Genomic DNA, 17,428 nt, shown 5'->3' with positions numbered 1-17,428 from the left:
AGAAGAAGACCTATCAGTGCATCAAGTGCCAGATGGTTTTCTACAATGAGTGGGATATCCAGGTTCATGTTGCAAATCACATGATTGGTGAGTGAAGTACTAAATCTTGTTGATGATAGATAGACTCTCCTAGCTGTATTCTTATTGCCTGTAAATTTAAACAGAGTTAAGGAGAAATTAATTGTGCAACCGTCAATGATTTACCCAGGTGTGATAGATTTTTTTTTTTAAAAAAATATTATTAGGCCTAATAAAGCATTAGCATGTTTTATTTTCTGCAAGGGCTAGTTTAGACTTCTGCAGAGATTCATATACTACTGCCAGTCAAAACACAGGTGATTAACAAATTAAACTTCTAATCATTTTTGCATTATTGAAAACAACTAACAGGAATGGTTAATGAACTGGTTGTTAGCTTTCCACAGAGTTTTAGACAGGTTTTAATTTCAGAAGTTATTATGCTAATGACACTACCGAGTGCTGCTCAAGCACCTTAGTACCAACACCAGAATTTGTGAGTTTTGTCACGAAGAAGCGTAAATAATTCAAATGGCCATAAAACAGGGATATACATAGTATTTAAAAGCTTGAAAACAACCCAGAATGGTTCTCTACAAAATGAAATAATATATTTAATTGAGTCAAAGCTCAAGCACTGTTATTGATAGTATTTAGAGTCTACAGTCACAATTTCTAATGATAATTTTCTTTTATAATATGGCTGAAGTTAGGAAATACCATATGAAACACTGAGCATTTTCTTTGAATCATCATATTTTGCCATTATTTGCTTATTCCCCTGGGTTATATTTATGTTTTTAATTTGGTTACCACTTAGTAATAACACTAAGCGTTCTGCAAGCCAATTAAATTTATCAAGCACATCTTTTGCCTGCTAATAAAACAATATTGCCTTTTGTTACTGCCTATTTCTAAGAAATTCCTTTGGCAAAGAGCAGACATTAGAATCATTGGCTTTGTACTGCTACAGTATTTGTTTCAATGTTTTAGAAAAATGGGAACTTCTTGCAGAGAAATTCATGTCAGCAGACAACTCTATAAATGCATGTTCATTTATTCAAAACCTATTTCCTTTGAGCTGTTTTACAAAAGTTACTTAATTTCTGGCTTGATGTTCTAAACTATTTTTTACACATGTTCTCATGTAATTTTGTCATACTTATTAAAGGTTGTTGGTTAATTTAATATGCTTCTTCTCCAGCTGTTGTAGTTTAATTTTAAAAAACAACAACTTTGGCTTCATCCTAAACATGCTTACTAGAGAGTAAATCATATTGAAGCCAAAGTATCTTAGATACCTTAGAATCATAGTGTCAATGCATAAAAGTAAAATAAAGTTTTCAGGAGTTAAATGTGAGCTTTAATTTTTTTAAATGAATGTTCTGAAGTCAAAATAAAATTAAGAATGAGTCATATTATGTGTATATCTATTAAAAAAACAATTGCACTGGCAATATAAGCCAGAGATGACCAAAGGAATTTAGTGTTTGTGCAAGGAAGTCCAAATAACATGATGATAAAAAAGTTAATAATAAATAAAGTAGCCAACTCAGTTATTCTCAGAATAAACCCACTTAAATTAATGGACCTGTTAGTAATGCTCCTTAATTTCAGTAAGTAGGATGTGTACTAGATATAAACTACCGCAACTTTCAGTTTGCTCCTCTTCAATGTGCCTCCAAGTCACAGGCTTGAGGTAGCCTACTTCACCTTTGCTAAAATTAGGACCCACTCAGGTTGGCCCAGTGACCCAGTAACAGGAATCACTGCTGCTGTATTACCAAGAATTTCATTCCTGGATAAGCCCTAGCAGGGTTATGAACACTTCTTATGCAGCATGATTGTCAGGGGCAATCCTGTCACGCTCAGTGTGTTTTCTTCCCAAAATTCCACACAATGGAAGGCAAGAAGCTTCAGAAAATCCTGTAAAGAAGCAATGCAAACGCACAGAGCTTAGCAGAAATGATTTTGTAGATAACTGCAATTCCAGATTTAAAAGAATAGGGAGCAGGATGGAGAAGATGAATAATGTAGTAGTAGAGCTGGGCCTATCAGGTGTTGTAGCAGCAATGGCTCACTCTCAGCTGATTCCCCCCCCCCCCCCGTTATTGATGGCAAGCTGAGCATTCGGTAGTTACCTGGGTCTTTTCCCCCCATCCCTTTTTGAAGATGGGGACAACATTTGCCTACCTTCAGTCTGCAGGGACCTCATGTGTTCTCCAAGAATTCTCAAAGGTTATAGACAGAGGCTCTGAGATTACATCCACAAGTTCCCTTAGTACCCTTAGGTGTAGCTCATCAGGCCCTGGATATTTGATTCATTTGAAGTAGCTGGGTGTTCCCTTACCATTACTTTTCCTATCTTGGACTGTAGCTCCCTTTGCATCGTTCATTCTGTTATCACCAGGTTGAACTGTGCTTTCCTTTTGGCTGAAGACAGAGGCAGAGTAGGTGTTGAGCAGCTCCACCTTCTCAGTGTCACACAATAGCATTTCTCCGTCTTTTCCAGGTAGAAGACCTACTACTGGTTCTTCTTCCTCTTGCTTCAAACATAGCCAAATAAACCTTTTAAAATTGCTTTTAACCTCTCTTACGAGTTTGATATCATTCTGAGCTTTGGCCTTCACGACCTTCTCCCTGCAACTGATGGCTACTCTTGAACAGTGTTAAATTAGTGTTCCATAGTTCCTTGCATGCAGCAGCAGGCTGTAGCACAGAATTAAAAGCATTAGTTTGGTACACGTGGCTGGTACTGGATTTGGGAGTGCATAAAGTGTAATCAGTTTAGCTCAAAAAGACTAGGAAACATTGTTCTGTGGCATTGCTTCCTGAAATGCACCAGAACAATAAGGAGCAGAAGTCATTTTGCCAGTCGTTGCGCTTATATATAGTTATTTTGGGGGGATGATTTAGAAAACTTCAACTGGAATGAAAATAGTACTAATTTATAGCTGAAAATAGTTTGTTGGGAGCTGCAAAAAGAATCATAAACACACAGAGACAACTGTTCCCATTTTTTCAGCTGGATCTCAATGTTTGGTTATTTTTAATGAGGTATTCAGCAAGCAACAGATAAAGAACATTTGACAATGAGAAGTTTGTCACTTCTTTGTGTGGGCAAGGGATTATTCTGGAATGTCAGACAGGCTCCTAGGGTATGTTTACTTGCCTCCCACTTTTCACCTGCCTATAATCATTTGGTAGAGAACAAGGATGTTTTCTTCTATGGCAGGTAAAGCTAGACCAGGCCAGATTGCAATGTGACTTGATAGAGGGTAAATCAGAATTGAGTGAACATTGGAAGTTGCTTCTGTTGTTACAAATTTTGTTCATGGGAGTCACTCTCATTGTAACTTCAGGAGAATTTGTGCCTATGTGCTAGAAATTGGTGTGCTAAGGCACTTTTAGGATTCTTGCCATAGCCAGATCTGATGAGTAGACATAGTTAAAATGTTTTTCCAGCAGTAAGGATTTTCATTGCAAGAGTAAGTTGTGAAAACAAAAAATGCTAATGTTGAAAGTGGCCCCACATACCTTATAGTCTTAAAAGTTTGATAACATAGAATGGGAATGAGGTGCTTTCCCCTGGCTGATTGTCATGCATGATATTGCTTCATGCCATAACCATAGTGGCACAGATTTATGTGGGCTTGCTATAAAAACATTCCAGAAAGCAGGGTGGGGGAGATTCTATCACACAAAGCGCAGTGTGATTTGCAGAACATGCTTTGATAATCTGTATTTACTGTAAGTAATGCTGGATGTCAGTGTTTGAGATGCACCCCTGATTAAAAACACTCATATTGCATCTTGAGTAAGAAGGATGTGGAAGAATTAACAACCTGTAATAGTTCTATTTTGGAGAGTGTATGAAAACCTGAATACAGGAAAATGAGTTTTTAGTGATTTTATATGCTAGGACTCATTCCACATGGTACTATCTATCTATCTGTTTGTTTGTTTGTTTGTTTGTTTGTTTGTTTGTTTGTTTCCTCTCTGCCACCATTACCTTTCCACCACCACCCCCCCACTGGCTCTTCTTTCCTTACATTATTTTACATTTCTGGGACAAGATTACACTAGAATTAAAAGAGTGCTGCCAACAGGTCTATCACTAAACATTAACTAATGAAAAAGAGGGATATATGTGATTTAATATGTATGACACACAATATTGTCATATTAATATAGGTAAATGAAAACACAACGGGCAAGTCCATATATTGTTTCTGGGATCGGGGGGGGGGGTCTATAAATGTTATCTTAGCACATTAACTGGTAATAGAGTTTATATCAACAAACAAGAAAGAAAAAGCCAATGGGTAGCATCCAACGTTGCCATTCTGCTTCCTCAGTGGAACTTCCCCCTCCTCTCCTCACCCCTGCAGAATGTCCTGCAGCCCTCTGGAAATGCATTGTGGATGCATGGTGAGAAGAAGTGAAGGGGGAACCCAAAGTGTCTGGTTAAAAAATTGCCGTCCTAATTACTTAGGGAGCTGCTGACATGTCACACCCATGTAGAGTTGATAGTTTCTAGACTTCTGGCTTCAGTCTGTTTTGTTTGTTTGTTTGTTAATCTTTCCACTAGTTCTCTAAACTATGCTTTTGTAATGTGGTTTGTATCATCTCCTTCAAGGACCTCAGATCAACCTTCTAGGCTGCTTGATGCTAAGTCCAAAGAGCTTTTTTTCAGATAAGCAGAGTTTTCAACCTGGGTTTCCCACATCCAGAATATGTGATCTAGTCACTCTGTTACACTGACTCTTAAGTACAACATTTTAATTAGCATTCTATTTAGTCATGGCAAAGTAACCTGTCAGCACAAATGGTCTACAGGGTAGATGGGGAATGTGAGTTATCGCTTAAGAGGGGTGCAGAGTGGTTGAGAAGACTGACTTTAATATAATTTAGAACAAACCAGGTAGAAGAACCTTCCAGAGAACCTTTCAAAAAAGACTGTCATAATGGCAAACCTTGCACCAGCTGTCTTACAGGGTGGGCACTGGTTGAAGGTGCCCAGGGCTCAGAAGACTCCTCATCATCAGAACCTGCCTATAACGCCATTTACCACTGTCCCCTCATATTGGCAGTGGGTGGGCAGCAGTATAGCTTGACAGGACCCAAGTTCAGGTCCATCCTCAGTGGCCACCTGCTGTTTTAAGTTACCCAAATTGTAATGCTTCAGCCCAAAGATATATGAAATCAACAGTGTTGATATGTCTTTCAAAATCAGAAGTGGTATAAATAAGAAGAGAGTTAGTGTGATTTAGTGATTAGAGTGTCAGAGTAGGACCTGGAAGACCCAAGTTTCAAGTCTCTACTCGCCCATGAAGCTCACTGGGTGACCCTGGGCCAGTCACTGAGACTCAGCCTAACATACTTCACAGGGTTGTTGTGGGAATTAAACAAGATGAGGGGGAACCATGTGTGCCACCTTGAGCTCACTGGAGAAAAAGGTGGGATATAAATACAATCAATCAATCAATCAATCAATCAATCAATTATATACATTGTCTACATAAATAAATTATGTGTCTTTGCATTTTGGATAAATGAAGGTGGTGAACAGCCTTCACATCTAGGGGGCCCAGATTGGCTTACATTTAAAATGGCACCTCTGTCCACCAGCTGTTAAAATGCTCCCTGGAGGCCTGGCAGTGATGTTGCTGCTACTGCAGTGTCAATGGCAGCAGAAGCTAAAAAATAAAAAATGAAATGCAACAGCATTGTAGTATTCAGGTTGCCTGTGTTGGGTAGCACCATGTCAAAGGCCTTGCATAACAGTATTATCTAAAAGGAAGAAACAGCACATTCTGCATTGTGTCATAATATATAGAATAGTGCAATGGCATAACAAAAATGCAGAGGCATAACAAACCTTTCAGATTTCTTTTTCTTTATGGTTTAACTTTTGATCTTCCTCCACTACACTGCTACCCATGTATGCAACTTGTTCTCCTAAGGGTGTGCAATTCCCACACGGGCAAAAAAAAAAAAAAAAGGAGACTTACATTCCAGGGAACAAACAAAATGTTTCCCTTTTCAAGCTCAGAGAAATAATGGAAGACAGCATGGCTGCCTTGAGGACGCTTATTTTGGAATGGTAGGTTATAAGGATAAAAAGGTTTTATAAACAATAAGTGGAAAGAAGGAAATAGTGTCATAGAGGAATGGAAGAATTGGAACCAGGAGAGAATGCAAATAATGCTAATTTCCATCATTCAGGAGATAAATAGCCAACTTATCAAATGATCATTGGAGAAATTGTTCAGGAAAGGGCTGAGAATCATGGTGAAGGTGTTCATGGAAAAACACCTGGGCTCTTACCAAGGAGCCAAAACAAAGAAGCACAGGCTCTAAGCGACTGGAGGCCCATAGTTCAAATACATCTCAGTCCTGTACTCATTGGGTGGCCTTAGGCAACATATTTCCATCAGCCTCTGCACCTCTCCCTACTGTCTGTAACATGGGGTTATAATGCTGCCCTTCTGTAAAGATTTAATTTAACGTTTACTGTGATAATGTATGGGAAATCCTTTGAGAACTTGGGAGAAAGTGCTATGTACAAATAAAAAATCTACAATTAAGCTGTAGCATTTGGATTTTAATGTGAAGTCAGTGCTGCTTAATCACTTTAAATCCAAGTGCGTTATCTTCCCAGCATACTGTGAACTGCTTTATTCTTTCAAACAAGATAGGCAATATTTTTTGTTGGCAAAAATGTGGCTGATGGAAGAATTATTTTGGTGTGTGTGTGCATTTTTATTTAAAATATTTAGCCCACTCTATTCAAGATGGTGTATAATAAACAGTTTAAAACCATCACAAGTGTTTAATCTAAGTACACAACATCTTGTAAATGCCTGAATGAATAACCATGATTTCAGCAGGCATTGGAAGCAAAAAGACACACAAAAAAATGAAAATGCAGTATCTTGTCTGTTGACCAGTAGTTCCCACACTTTCCCCCATATACCACTTGAACATCGCTGAGGCCCTTGGCAGACCACTGCCAGTTGTAGCATTTGTAATGCACCACTCTGGATGCTGTGTGATTTTAATTATATTTTATATATTGCATCGTATTGCATTGTATTACAAAGTCCATTGATTTCAGTGGGTCTGCTCTCAATATGACTTAGTTCAATGGAACCCTTAAACTTCTGTTATGCAGAACTCCGAATTAGCCTGTATTTTCCCCATGCAGTTTATGCAAATCTTATTTGCACCCATGTTCCATTGATTTATATGATTTGAAGACTATTCCATGTTCTATGACTCAAGTTACTTCAAGACAGAAATAAGCATATTTAAATTAATGATATTTACTCCATGTAATTTTTGAAAGTGAAATGCCACAATACTGTTTATATAAGGTCATTTTAATGTAAGAATGCTGTAAAAATATCAGTGCTGCAGTTCTGCAGTAATCCTACCATATCCTGAATTTTCAGTAAGCACACTCCCATTTGTTCAGTTTTGCTTGTGGTTCCAAGCCAGTGTTATTTATCTATTTGTGCAGAAAGTTTTGTTTACAAAAGATGCTTCATCTAAGTGAGAGTTCAGGCATAGGCAGAGGCATGGGTAGGCAAACTAAGGCCCGGGGGCTGGATCCGGCCCAATCGCCTTCTCAATCCAGCCCGCGGACAGTCCGGGAATCAGCGTGTTTTTACATGAGTAGAATGTGTGCTTTTATTTATTTATTTATTAATATTTTTATTAAGTTTTGCATAACTATATTTCACAGACATACAACAGACAAAAGTAAATGAAATAAACATAAAAAGAAAAGAAAAAAAAAGAAAAAGAACATAAAATACGTACAACATAAACAACACAACTTTAACAACACAACATTAATTTTACAACTTTGTTTAAGTTGTAAAATGTGTGCTTTTATTTAAAATGCATCTCTGGGTTATTTGTGGGGCATGGGAATTCGTTCATTCCCCCCCCCCCAAATATAGTCCACCCTCCCACCCCCAAGGTCTGAGGGACAGTGGACTGACCCCCTGCTGAAAACATTTGCTGACCCCTGGGCAGAAGTGTATATTTTTTAACTGATTTTTTTTAATTGGAAAAAGGTAGATCAGTGACTTTTACTTTATGTCCCGTCCCCCCGCAACTTCCCTCTTACGCCCTCTCTCCTTACTACGCTGAGATGAAATGGATGAGAATCAAACCCCTGCCTTTTTAACTCAGTGAAAGGAATCTTTCCATATAAAGTTATGCGACCCAACAATTGAAGTGCAACTTTGTAAGTGTTCAGAATAAAGCCCTATTAGGCATCAGATAATGCAAAGTGATATTGCCAGGAACTATTTTGTGAAGGCTTAATTTTTTTCAGTCTGATAATTTTTGACCAATAATTGCCAACTGCCAATTATCCTTTTTTAGTCAGAAGGAAAGCTCCAGCACCATGGAGGCTGGCATTGTAGCCAGCACATGAATCTCCAAAGAGCCACAGACAACTGTTTCATAAAATGCAGGGAGAAAAATTGCAAGCCGCTGGCTGTGCACAACGGAGAAGCACATTTACAACTGAGGGCTGATCAGACTGACAAAGAGAATGATAAAAGGGGATGGGGAAGTCACAGACTTTGAGATTCTCTGCTGCTTGTATTGACTATCAAAACCAACCTATGGTCCTATAGCAATAAAAATTATGAAGAGAAAGTTTGGGTGATGAGATATGCTGAGCTTTTTTTTATAACTTTATCCCATCCCTTCCACATTCCTTCCCTTTGTATAAGTAATTTGTGTGTGTCTATATTTATATCAGTAGATATAAAACAGTTGCATTAATAGCATGTTCACTTGGCCATCACTATTTTTTCAATGTAATCATTAATGTTTGTTTTAAGTTGTAAGCTAAAATCTGAACATCATTTTATACCAATTTATCAGTAGCAGCTGGCAAGGTGGAGCAGTGATACGCCCCTGACCTCCAATTGGTTATGTTGCTGCTGCTGCTTACAAGTAGGTAGAAGGGCAAGGGCAATGCAGAGGGGGAGACGAAGTCTAAATTTAGCACTGGATTGGGTCTGCTGGTGCATTTGCACCATACTGACCTTGCTTCCTCCTCTGCCCCCCTCCTCTATCTCCTGGTAAGTAACAGCAACAGAGCTTGCCAGAGGTCAAGTGAGTACCATCACTCTGCCATACCACTGTAGATTAAGTAGCTAGAGCGCTTTCAGATACGGTGGGAGCTACAGGCCGTTTGGCAGCAAATACTTAATGTTTTTAAGAAGTAAAATAAGTTTTGCAAAAGGAAGCAGTGTATCACTCAAGACCCACTAGTGGTTCCAATAGGGACTTTCCTGGTTACTCATTGGCTGAGCTCAGACATATCAGGAACGCATTGCTTCCCATTACAAGAACAACCATATATGAAACTCAGGGTCTCATACTCCTGCTTCATGTGTGTCGAGAAGAGACTGAAAGCTTTAGCCAGCACTTTAGACCTAACTGTAATTACTCATGATGCCCAAACTCAAGGAACTGTGGTTTATCAAACTGTGGAATATCAAACCATATATTTTTCCAAGCCATAATTTAAGCAAAACACAGCTCCCTGAGTTTCAGTGTAGTAGGGACCTGTGGTTAATTTGAAATTGAGAGCAGAAATTTTGAGCTCATGTACGTTAATGAAGGAGTCAGGGAACAGCATGAACTTGAACTTATAAGGGGAAACCATGGTGGGTTAACCATGGTTTCTTTTTATTCCTGAACTGTGCCAATGGCTCAAGACACTGCCAATATAAAAATACTATAATCTGGGTTCTCTACTGTCTTGCATTCAATAGACATATGACACAGCAAAATAACTTTTGACACCTATTGGATAAACCAGTTGAATAAAAATACAATATAACGATGAAAGTATAACATCTTCTAGGATCCCAAGAGCAAATTTTTCATTAGCTATTAATGTGTAACAGTATCTCACAAATGAGAACATGTACACAAATATGCTTATGATTATGGTTCCTTATCTACTCATCGGTCCATGTGTGAATATCATCAATCATGGATAAACTTAAAGCTGAAACCACCTCCTTCACCCAGTGTATCTCTTTGAAAAACCAAGTCCAAAGTTCTCCCACTGCAGTTCATCACTGCTCTTTCCTGGCCCTATACAATTTGTTTTGCTCAATCATAGGTTTGTCCTGGCCTGTTTTCAGGCAATTTCCCAAAAGAATGCATGAAAAGTCCAAATGTAAAATTTAAGCAACTTGTAGTTATTCTTACCATTAAATATGCATTTTTCAAAGCATTTCCCCTAAAACGTGCATTTTATACATTGCTTTATACAAAATATAGCTTTTGGGGTGCACTGCATCCAGGGAAATGAATAATTCTACTGACAATTGCATTCTGATTCAGGTCAGTCTGCTCTGAAAAGCAGACTGAACAGATTCCTCCCACATCCTTACATGTACGTTATATTTACTCCCCCTGCCTCCCTTGTCCTCAAACTTCTCCCATTGCTGAATTGCTTCTGCTGTTTTCTTTCATGAAAGGGATTAGTCAGACATAAAATTCAATTATCACACTTTTTAAAAAATATGTATTTGATTTGTTTCCTTTCCTTCGCATTTCTAACACACTCCATGTTTAACAGACATGGCATGCTTTTTCACAAGGCAAATAAAAGCGCTCATTTTTGCAGCCGCGCATGGTGTCACTCACTGGAGGGATTCCATGCCTGCTAGGAGAGAGAGAGAGAGAGAGAGAGAGAGAGAGAGAGAGAGAGAGAGACGGAGCATGAATCTGGATCTTTGCATGGTTAGGCTGAGGGGCCTGATGGACTGTCAAACCCGATGACTATGTGCTTACCCATCATGCCCTTGCCTGTTTAGCTATAAAGTAGGGTCAGTGGCGTAGCGTGGGTTGTCAGCACCCGGGGCAAGGCAAGTAATTTGCGCCCCCTAACCCTGGATTTGCGCCCCCTAACCCTATCCCTAACCCTAACCCCCAGATGTTGCGCCCGGTGCGGCCGCCCCCCCTGCACCCCCCACGCTACGCCACTGAGTAGGGTAGACTAAAATAAATACCAGGGAGAGGAGTGAAATACACCCCCCTACTCTCCCCTTAATCTCCTCTTTCTCCTGCTTTGAGCTGTTTCTCCCAGCCTGGGCTCTGAATCTAAGAGTGACCCGGCAAATGTAAAGCAAGATACACTCCCCTATCCCATGTGGTCTTTTTTAGTATAGAATGGTAACCCACCAAGCCCTGCTTTATAGCTGAAAACATGTGTTTAAAAAACATGAACACATATTGTTTGGTCCCGAAGAGCAAGGCAAAATGGTAATTCAGAAAAGCAAGGTGAGGTCAGTTGCTGAAGGTTTGGAGAGGTAAAGCAGGTGTGGAAATAAGGGCCTGTGGGATGGAAAAGCTTGTGGGGTGTGGAAGCAGAATGAGGGAAAGGTGCTTTCTTTCATAGAGGAAAGCTTGTTACAGGAAGAACTAGCATGCAAGAGACTTAGGCTGGTCCATCCATTCCCCACTTGGGTTTGTCCTATGACATCAGGAAGAATGAATTTTTAGGATGAAGATAAGTTGCAGACTTCCCTTTCTGAACAGAGAGCTAGGAGACTAGGGCGCAACTTCCACTTTCCACCTGGAGTCATTTTTTCAACCTCAGCACACCAACATACAGGTATATGTTTCTCCAGTTTGGTGCAGGCAAGGTTTCCCCTGCTTTTCAGGTTAGACTGAATGTGGCGGGGGGGGGGGGGAGCTGTGTTGAGTGAGCTAGACTTGCTTAGGTCCAGCTTAGTCTTCATCTATGGTCTCTAAGTGCCTGTAACAAATTCCTATCTGCCTTTACTCTCTATTTTTATTCAGTGTGTCTTAGCTCCCAAAAATATAACTTGCAGAATTTAAAACAAAACAAAACACATGTGTGTATACATTCAAATTTGTTAGATTCGGTGCCAAGGAAAGAGGATTGTTTTATACCAGCCAGTTATGTACACTTTTAGATATACTGGATTATGCCCACTTATAAATTGACTATGGTACAAAGTGGTAAAATGGATACTGTACCTATTAAATGAATAGAGTTTGAGGTAAAAGAGTGGAAACTCTATATATTGCTTTTAACATGGGAAAGTTACTTATGTGTTGTATTTTTATACAAATTGTGTGCATAACATTTCCAAAAATGTAATAGTAACATTAGGGATATAGGTGTAAAATCCACAATTCAAGATTGGGTTTTAAATTAGGTTTATTTTTGGTTTATTTCATGAGAAGAAGCTGAGGAGAAAAGAAGATGAAATCTGCTTTGTTTAATACTAACAGAAAGCTACCCTCATGTGGGCAATGCTGGCGTATTTGAAAAGCTCATAAAGGGTTTCTACATGGACCATACAAAAGGGATACTTTCTCTTTAATAGCCATCTGTACAGGAGAGATGAGAAGTGGGCCAGGTCATCTCTCCTCAGCTGTCATGATATTAACGTAGGTAATGGAGCAAGCTCTCTGTTCTGCTGGGTGTTGTTTTTCATAGATGTTCATCGATTTACAGATAATTCTATTTATTTCTTATAGTTGGTCCAAGCAAACCAGGCAGAATAACAAACACCAAAGCCTTTTGAATGACTTTATCTTTGTTGATTTGCAATGTAACTTTTGTCTAAAAAATGGTGTTACACCTACTGTGCAGATGGCTGCATGATTTGTAAACCAGCCAAAACATTTAAACAAATGTGTGATCTGGGGATAGATTAAATAAAGGATAAAATGGAATGTGGACCACAAATTCTAATAATCAGATGATTCTAAGTTCTGTGTAGTGTGGAGAGACAGTTGCACTGATAGCAAGGAACGCTTGCCAATGACAGCAAGGTGCCGAACAGATCACAGGATGGAGCCTGTGGCCTAGTAGGCCTCAGTTTGCGAGCTGCACATTTGCTGTACAGCTGGCAGCTCTGTGTGGGGACATCAGATAAAACTTACGTAAAATGAAGTGTTACTGCCTAGTATGAATTCGTGCAAAGAGGGAATTTGCAGACTGTAACTGAAAAGCAGATTCAGAGTACCAATGAAGCAGACAGTAAATATGAATAGGTTTTAATTATCTGCACAATTTAACCAAAAATAATTGCAAAATGAGCTCAAAAAGGGCAAGCACCATTTTTTTTTTGTACACTCTGCATTTTAAAATCTTTTGCCACCCTGAAAGCTCTATTTTCTTACTGCCTACTGCAGGAGAACTCTTGCATGTACTTTGATTATAAAAATGTCTTTTCCACCTTTGCAACTGATCCAGGGATCAAAGGCATTATTTTGTAAAAAAATTGTTGTTTATAGACAGCTTTGATTTCACCTGAAATCTTGATGCTAGTGGAAGAAAAAAAGCTGAAAACGAACGAATTTCTCTTTATACATTTTCCTCGATTTTCTTTTAGTTAATACAGATAATTTGTGAATCTAACCTATTTATCATTGATGCTTCCAGAGATATGTGTCAATAAATCCTCATGTCTGCTTCATATGCACAAATATAAAGTGCCTATGAAATTAATAAAAATACATATATCATTCCTTTATCTACAAATAAAATGAAAATCCATTTATAAGCACCCGAAACATTTCTAGGGCAGTATCTGACTAAGTCATACTCAAATATGTTGAAATCAGTAGATTCAGCTACTCATGATTAATTTAAGTCCATTGATTTCAATGTCTCTACACTAGTACAACTTGGCAGGATGCCACCCTTAAGATGTAAAAAACCACATTTTTATACATGGCTAAAATTACCACATATTAAAAAGACTGCTATGGTTGTTTGTTTTTTGAATACATAAAAACTGCAACCCCTGCTTAAAAAGAAACAATAAAGAAATTCCCACATATTATTAATTATGGGCATTTTAAGGATACCCTCCAAATCCACTAACTCCAGAAGCCCGTTTAAAATCAGAGGGTAGTAAATTGTTTGTGGATCTTTGTCATTAGGAGTCAGTTACCATTTTCAAATGACTGTTTCATTTGTACTTTTATATACACTTGATTCAATCTGTTGTACAAGTACAAATTCCATTTTCTATTTTTAAATGTTTAGCTAACTGAAGTAACTAACTACTGTAAATGAGTAGTCTAAGGGAAGTTGCACCTGTAGTACAAGAATCTCTTAAGTTACAATAAACAGGGTTCTGTGTGGTGACATAGTTATTACAAGACATTCAAGGGTACTGAGTCAGCTTTCCTCTTTGTTCCTTCCTTCCTGCAAGTTGTTTACACTACAGGTTCCCAGGACATATTTTTGCAGGGTCCTTTTGAAAATTAATTATGCAGAATGTATATTTTAGAAAATGCAAACAAATTCTCTTTCAAGGCAAAAAATAAAATAAACCTGCCTTAATATTTGTGTTGCAGGTAATTTTTAAATTGCTTCTTGTTGTTCTTGAGGTCCAGTAAATGCTTTCTATGGAAGAAAAACAGGGCAGAGAGGGAGAGGGAGCGCGTGTTCAACTTCAGCTGCTCATATTGCTGCATTTGGTTAGCTAACGGGGTTTCGTAGGTCACCTTTAGAATTTTATGCCTATGACAGCAGTAGCTACCTGCCAAGATTGTGAGGCATCTCACAGCTCTCAGGATGGAGCTTGTGGCCTGGTAGGCCGCAGTTGGAGGGGTACACATTTGCTGTACAGCTGGCGGCACTGTATGGGGCAGCAGTGTGGGCTGTTAGGGAGCTGGAAAGGAGACAAGCATGAAATTTCTTCTAACCCCAACTCTGTTTTTCTATACTGTTGGCTGCTTCTCAGTTCCTTGACAAAAAAACCAATCAGGCACCCTTTAATCCGCCTGTGATTACCAGTGGTATAAAAAGAGAAGCATAATGAGGAAAAATGCCTCGTTTTGTTGCCTTCAAAAGCCAACAAATTGGAGTTAACTTGACAGGAAGTGGCTTAATAATTAGATTATTTATTTATTCCTGACACATATCCCCCTGTTACTAGTCTCAGGAGACCCTGTAGATGGTACGATTTTCAAGCTGCCATTACTTCGCTGTCTTCTGTGAACAAAGAAGCTACTGTCTATCAGTCAATTAAATGCACTCTTTAAGCAGAGGCTGAGAAGTCCTCAATGGATAGAGCCCTGGGACATTGTGGCTGATGATTCCTTTCTCTGTACTGTACATCACACTCTCAACTACAGTCCCCACAGAGATGGAATAAAGTCATGCATTAAAATATCACTTGTTGATTTGTTTGCTAATGAAGAGCCATTGAAATGTTTGTGTATTTCTGTGGCAAAACTGTTGATAAAAGGACTACTTGCTTGCATATCTTACTTTGTCTTTAGGAAGCACTTATTTAAGGTTTGCTAAAATTAAGATCAACAAATTAAGGGGGGAAACCCAGAGAGACACGGATAATGTGGGTTTACTTGTTACGCACGCCAAAGTAAATAGCACCAAGGACTGCAAGGGAGGGAAAAGGAGGATAATAGCACTTCAGGTCTCTGTGTTACAGCCCTCTGTATTAGTCAAGGTGCAACTCTTTCCATAGCCACCCCAAATATTTTCTGCTAGTACAGCGAGTGCACAGTTACTGTCTATTAGGACTAAAACAGATAATGACCCATAAGTTTAAGGATCCAGTTTTTCTCTCTCTCTTTTACTTTGTATCTATAGTTACTTTGGGGCAGCTACTGCGGGTGCGGGGAGGCACTCTGGAATTGATCGGAACAGTAGAACTGGGGGAGAAAGGATTAATGCTACACCCAGAGCTGTTTCCTAGGCCTACCCTCCCCATAGCTGCTCTGAATCCCTGGCACTCCTTCTATTGTACCTTTTCTTTGCAGGGCTCATATCAGATCTAGAAAATTGTGTGTGAATATAATATAGATTCCTCTTGCCGTGCCATTGCTCTGATCAAAACATTAATTTCCCTGAAGGTAGCTTAATGGTTTCAAAAAGAAACTTGGGATATTGCATCCCAGATCCTGTGCATCAAGCCTATTTTGGCCCAGAAAATACATGGTTATACAGTATATAAATGAAGATATGACATAGAAAGAGTCTAGGTGGATTAGGCCAACAGCCCCTCATGGTCCAGCATCCTGTGGCTAAACAGATGCCCTTGGGAAACTCACAAGCAAGATCTGAGTGCAGTAGCATTCTCTGCAATTGTGATTTTGAGCAAGTGCTATTCAATGGCATGCTGTCTCCAACAACAGAATATGTGTTGTTTTCCATTAGAAAACGGCATTACATTATTTCAGTTCATATAAAGTTATTTTTTTATCATTACTAGTTCTTCATAGTCAGGTTTTTGTGCAACTTACAGCCTTTTAGGTTGTCTATATGACTCCCTGTGACAATATAGACACTAAACCAAAATGAGGACAAAGACATGCATTTGGTGAATGTAAAATAATTGAACCCCAGAACCTTGCAACTATTGGAGCAGGGGTTAGACAATTGTGTTATATATATACAATTGCTGTGATTAAGCTTTGGGGTACTGTTTTCACATGCTTACATTGCTACATTCCTCTGAACTTCATAGAAAAATCAGCCTGCTTGGTTTAGTATATTGCTGATTACGGTAATTGGAAAAATAATTGGTAATATGCTGCCTAATGGCTACACATCTTTTTTCAGAGGTGTGTACTTGCATTAGGAATTTTGGTGATGGTTCTCGGAATATTTTGTTTACACAGGGCAGACATTTTGATACACATATAGGAATCAAGCTGGACGGTCCAAGTATGAGACAAAGAGGAAATGTTATGCATCTACTTCTTCCCTCACCTTTGATTTCCCTCAGGGCAGTTTCCTAAGCTGTATCACAAAATAACATACATATTGAAATATGACTTCCATAGCATTTTTTCATGCTTCCATTTCCGTGCTCTGTTTACAACTGATGGAGTTAGTGTTGTGTCTGTCTTGGACCATTTCCAGAAAGTCAGCTCTACCTGAAAGCAGGAAGGGTTGCACAGGTTGCAGTCTCCACTAGTTCTACAGTGGTCTTTGTCACATTTGTATATGGACAGGAGACCAGAACAGTTAAAAAAAACAAAAACAGTTTCCAGCTGCACTGAATGAGCACTGAGAATTTTTTAAAAACAGGACTCATGTGAATATTCATTAAAGTGCTGAATGGCATCTGCATTGGGAGCTGGGGCAAAAAATGGAAGGGGAAGGGGAAGACCAGGAGCAGTTTTTTTACACACCGGGTAAGTACTTGGCTCTTCCTCAACATGACCATGTTTTTTTAAAGCTACTTTGTACACGCCATCTTCACCTCTTGCTGGTAGGCACATTACATTTTAATTTTAACAAAAGGAAAAAAGGGAGAAACCACAGATACTCTAACCCCTGTAATTCATGCCAGCCTCAAATTAAAGCATTCTTTTTTCCTACCCTGTTATTCCAATTCAT

At 38.9% G+C, this 17,428-nt stretch overlaps 1 protein-coding gene and 1 long non-coding RNA gene across 12 annotated transcripts in view; one reads left to right on the top strand and one right to left on the bottom strand.

Moving 5' to 3' along the window:
* Window positions 1–17,428, top strand: part of ZNF521 (zinc finger protein 521) — a 300,677-nt gene that overhangs the window by 140,039 nt on the left and 143,210 nt on the right. For 7 of the 9 annotated variants that reach the window (XM_079982617.1, XM_079982613.1, XM_079982611.1 and 4 more), the window contains one exon: window positions 3–87. In XM_079982617.1, the coding sequence (XP_079838743.1) occupies window positions 3–87 (85 nt within the window). The remainder of the gene's footprint in view (window positions 1–2; window positions 88–17,428) is intronic. The other 2 variants (XM_079982612.1, XM_079982615.1) reach the window with 1 other exon arrangement.
* Window positions 48–15,935, bottom strand: LOC307219504. Of its 3 annotated transcripts, XR_013840448.1 has the most exons (5): window positions 14,598–15,935; window positions 14,394–14,461; window positions 5,623–5,717; window positions 2,212–2,727; window positions 65–148 (listed from the first exon to the last, which is right to left on the bottom strand). It is a non-coding gene; the product is annotated as an uncharacterized lncRNA (long non-coding RNA). The 3 variants fall into 3 exon arrangements; XR_013840447.1 differs by lacking the exon at window positions 2,212–2,727 and having other exon boundaries at window positions 48–148; XR_013840449.1 differs by lacking the exon at window positions 14,394–14,461.

This window comes from Podarcis cretensis (assembly GCF_951804945.1).
Source record: "Podarcis cretensis genome assembly, chromosome: 7".
NCBI lineage: Eukaryota > Metazoa > Chordata > Lepidosauria > Squamata > Lacertidae > Podarcis > Podarcis cretensis.
This window is presented reverse-complemented; position numbering and strand designations above follow the sequence as displayed.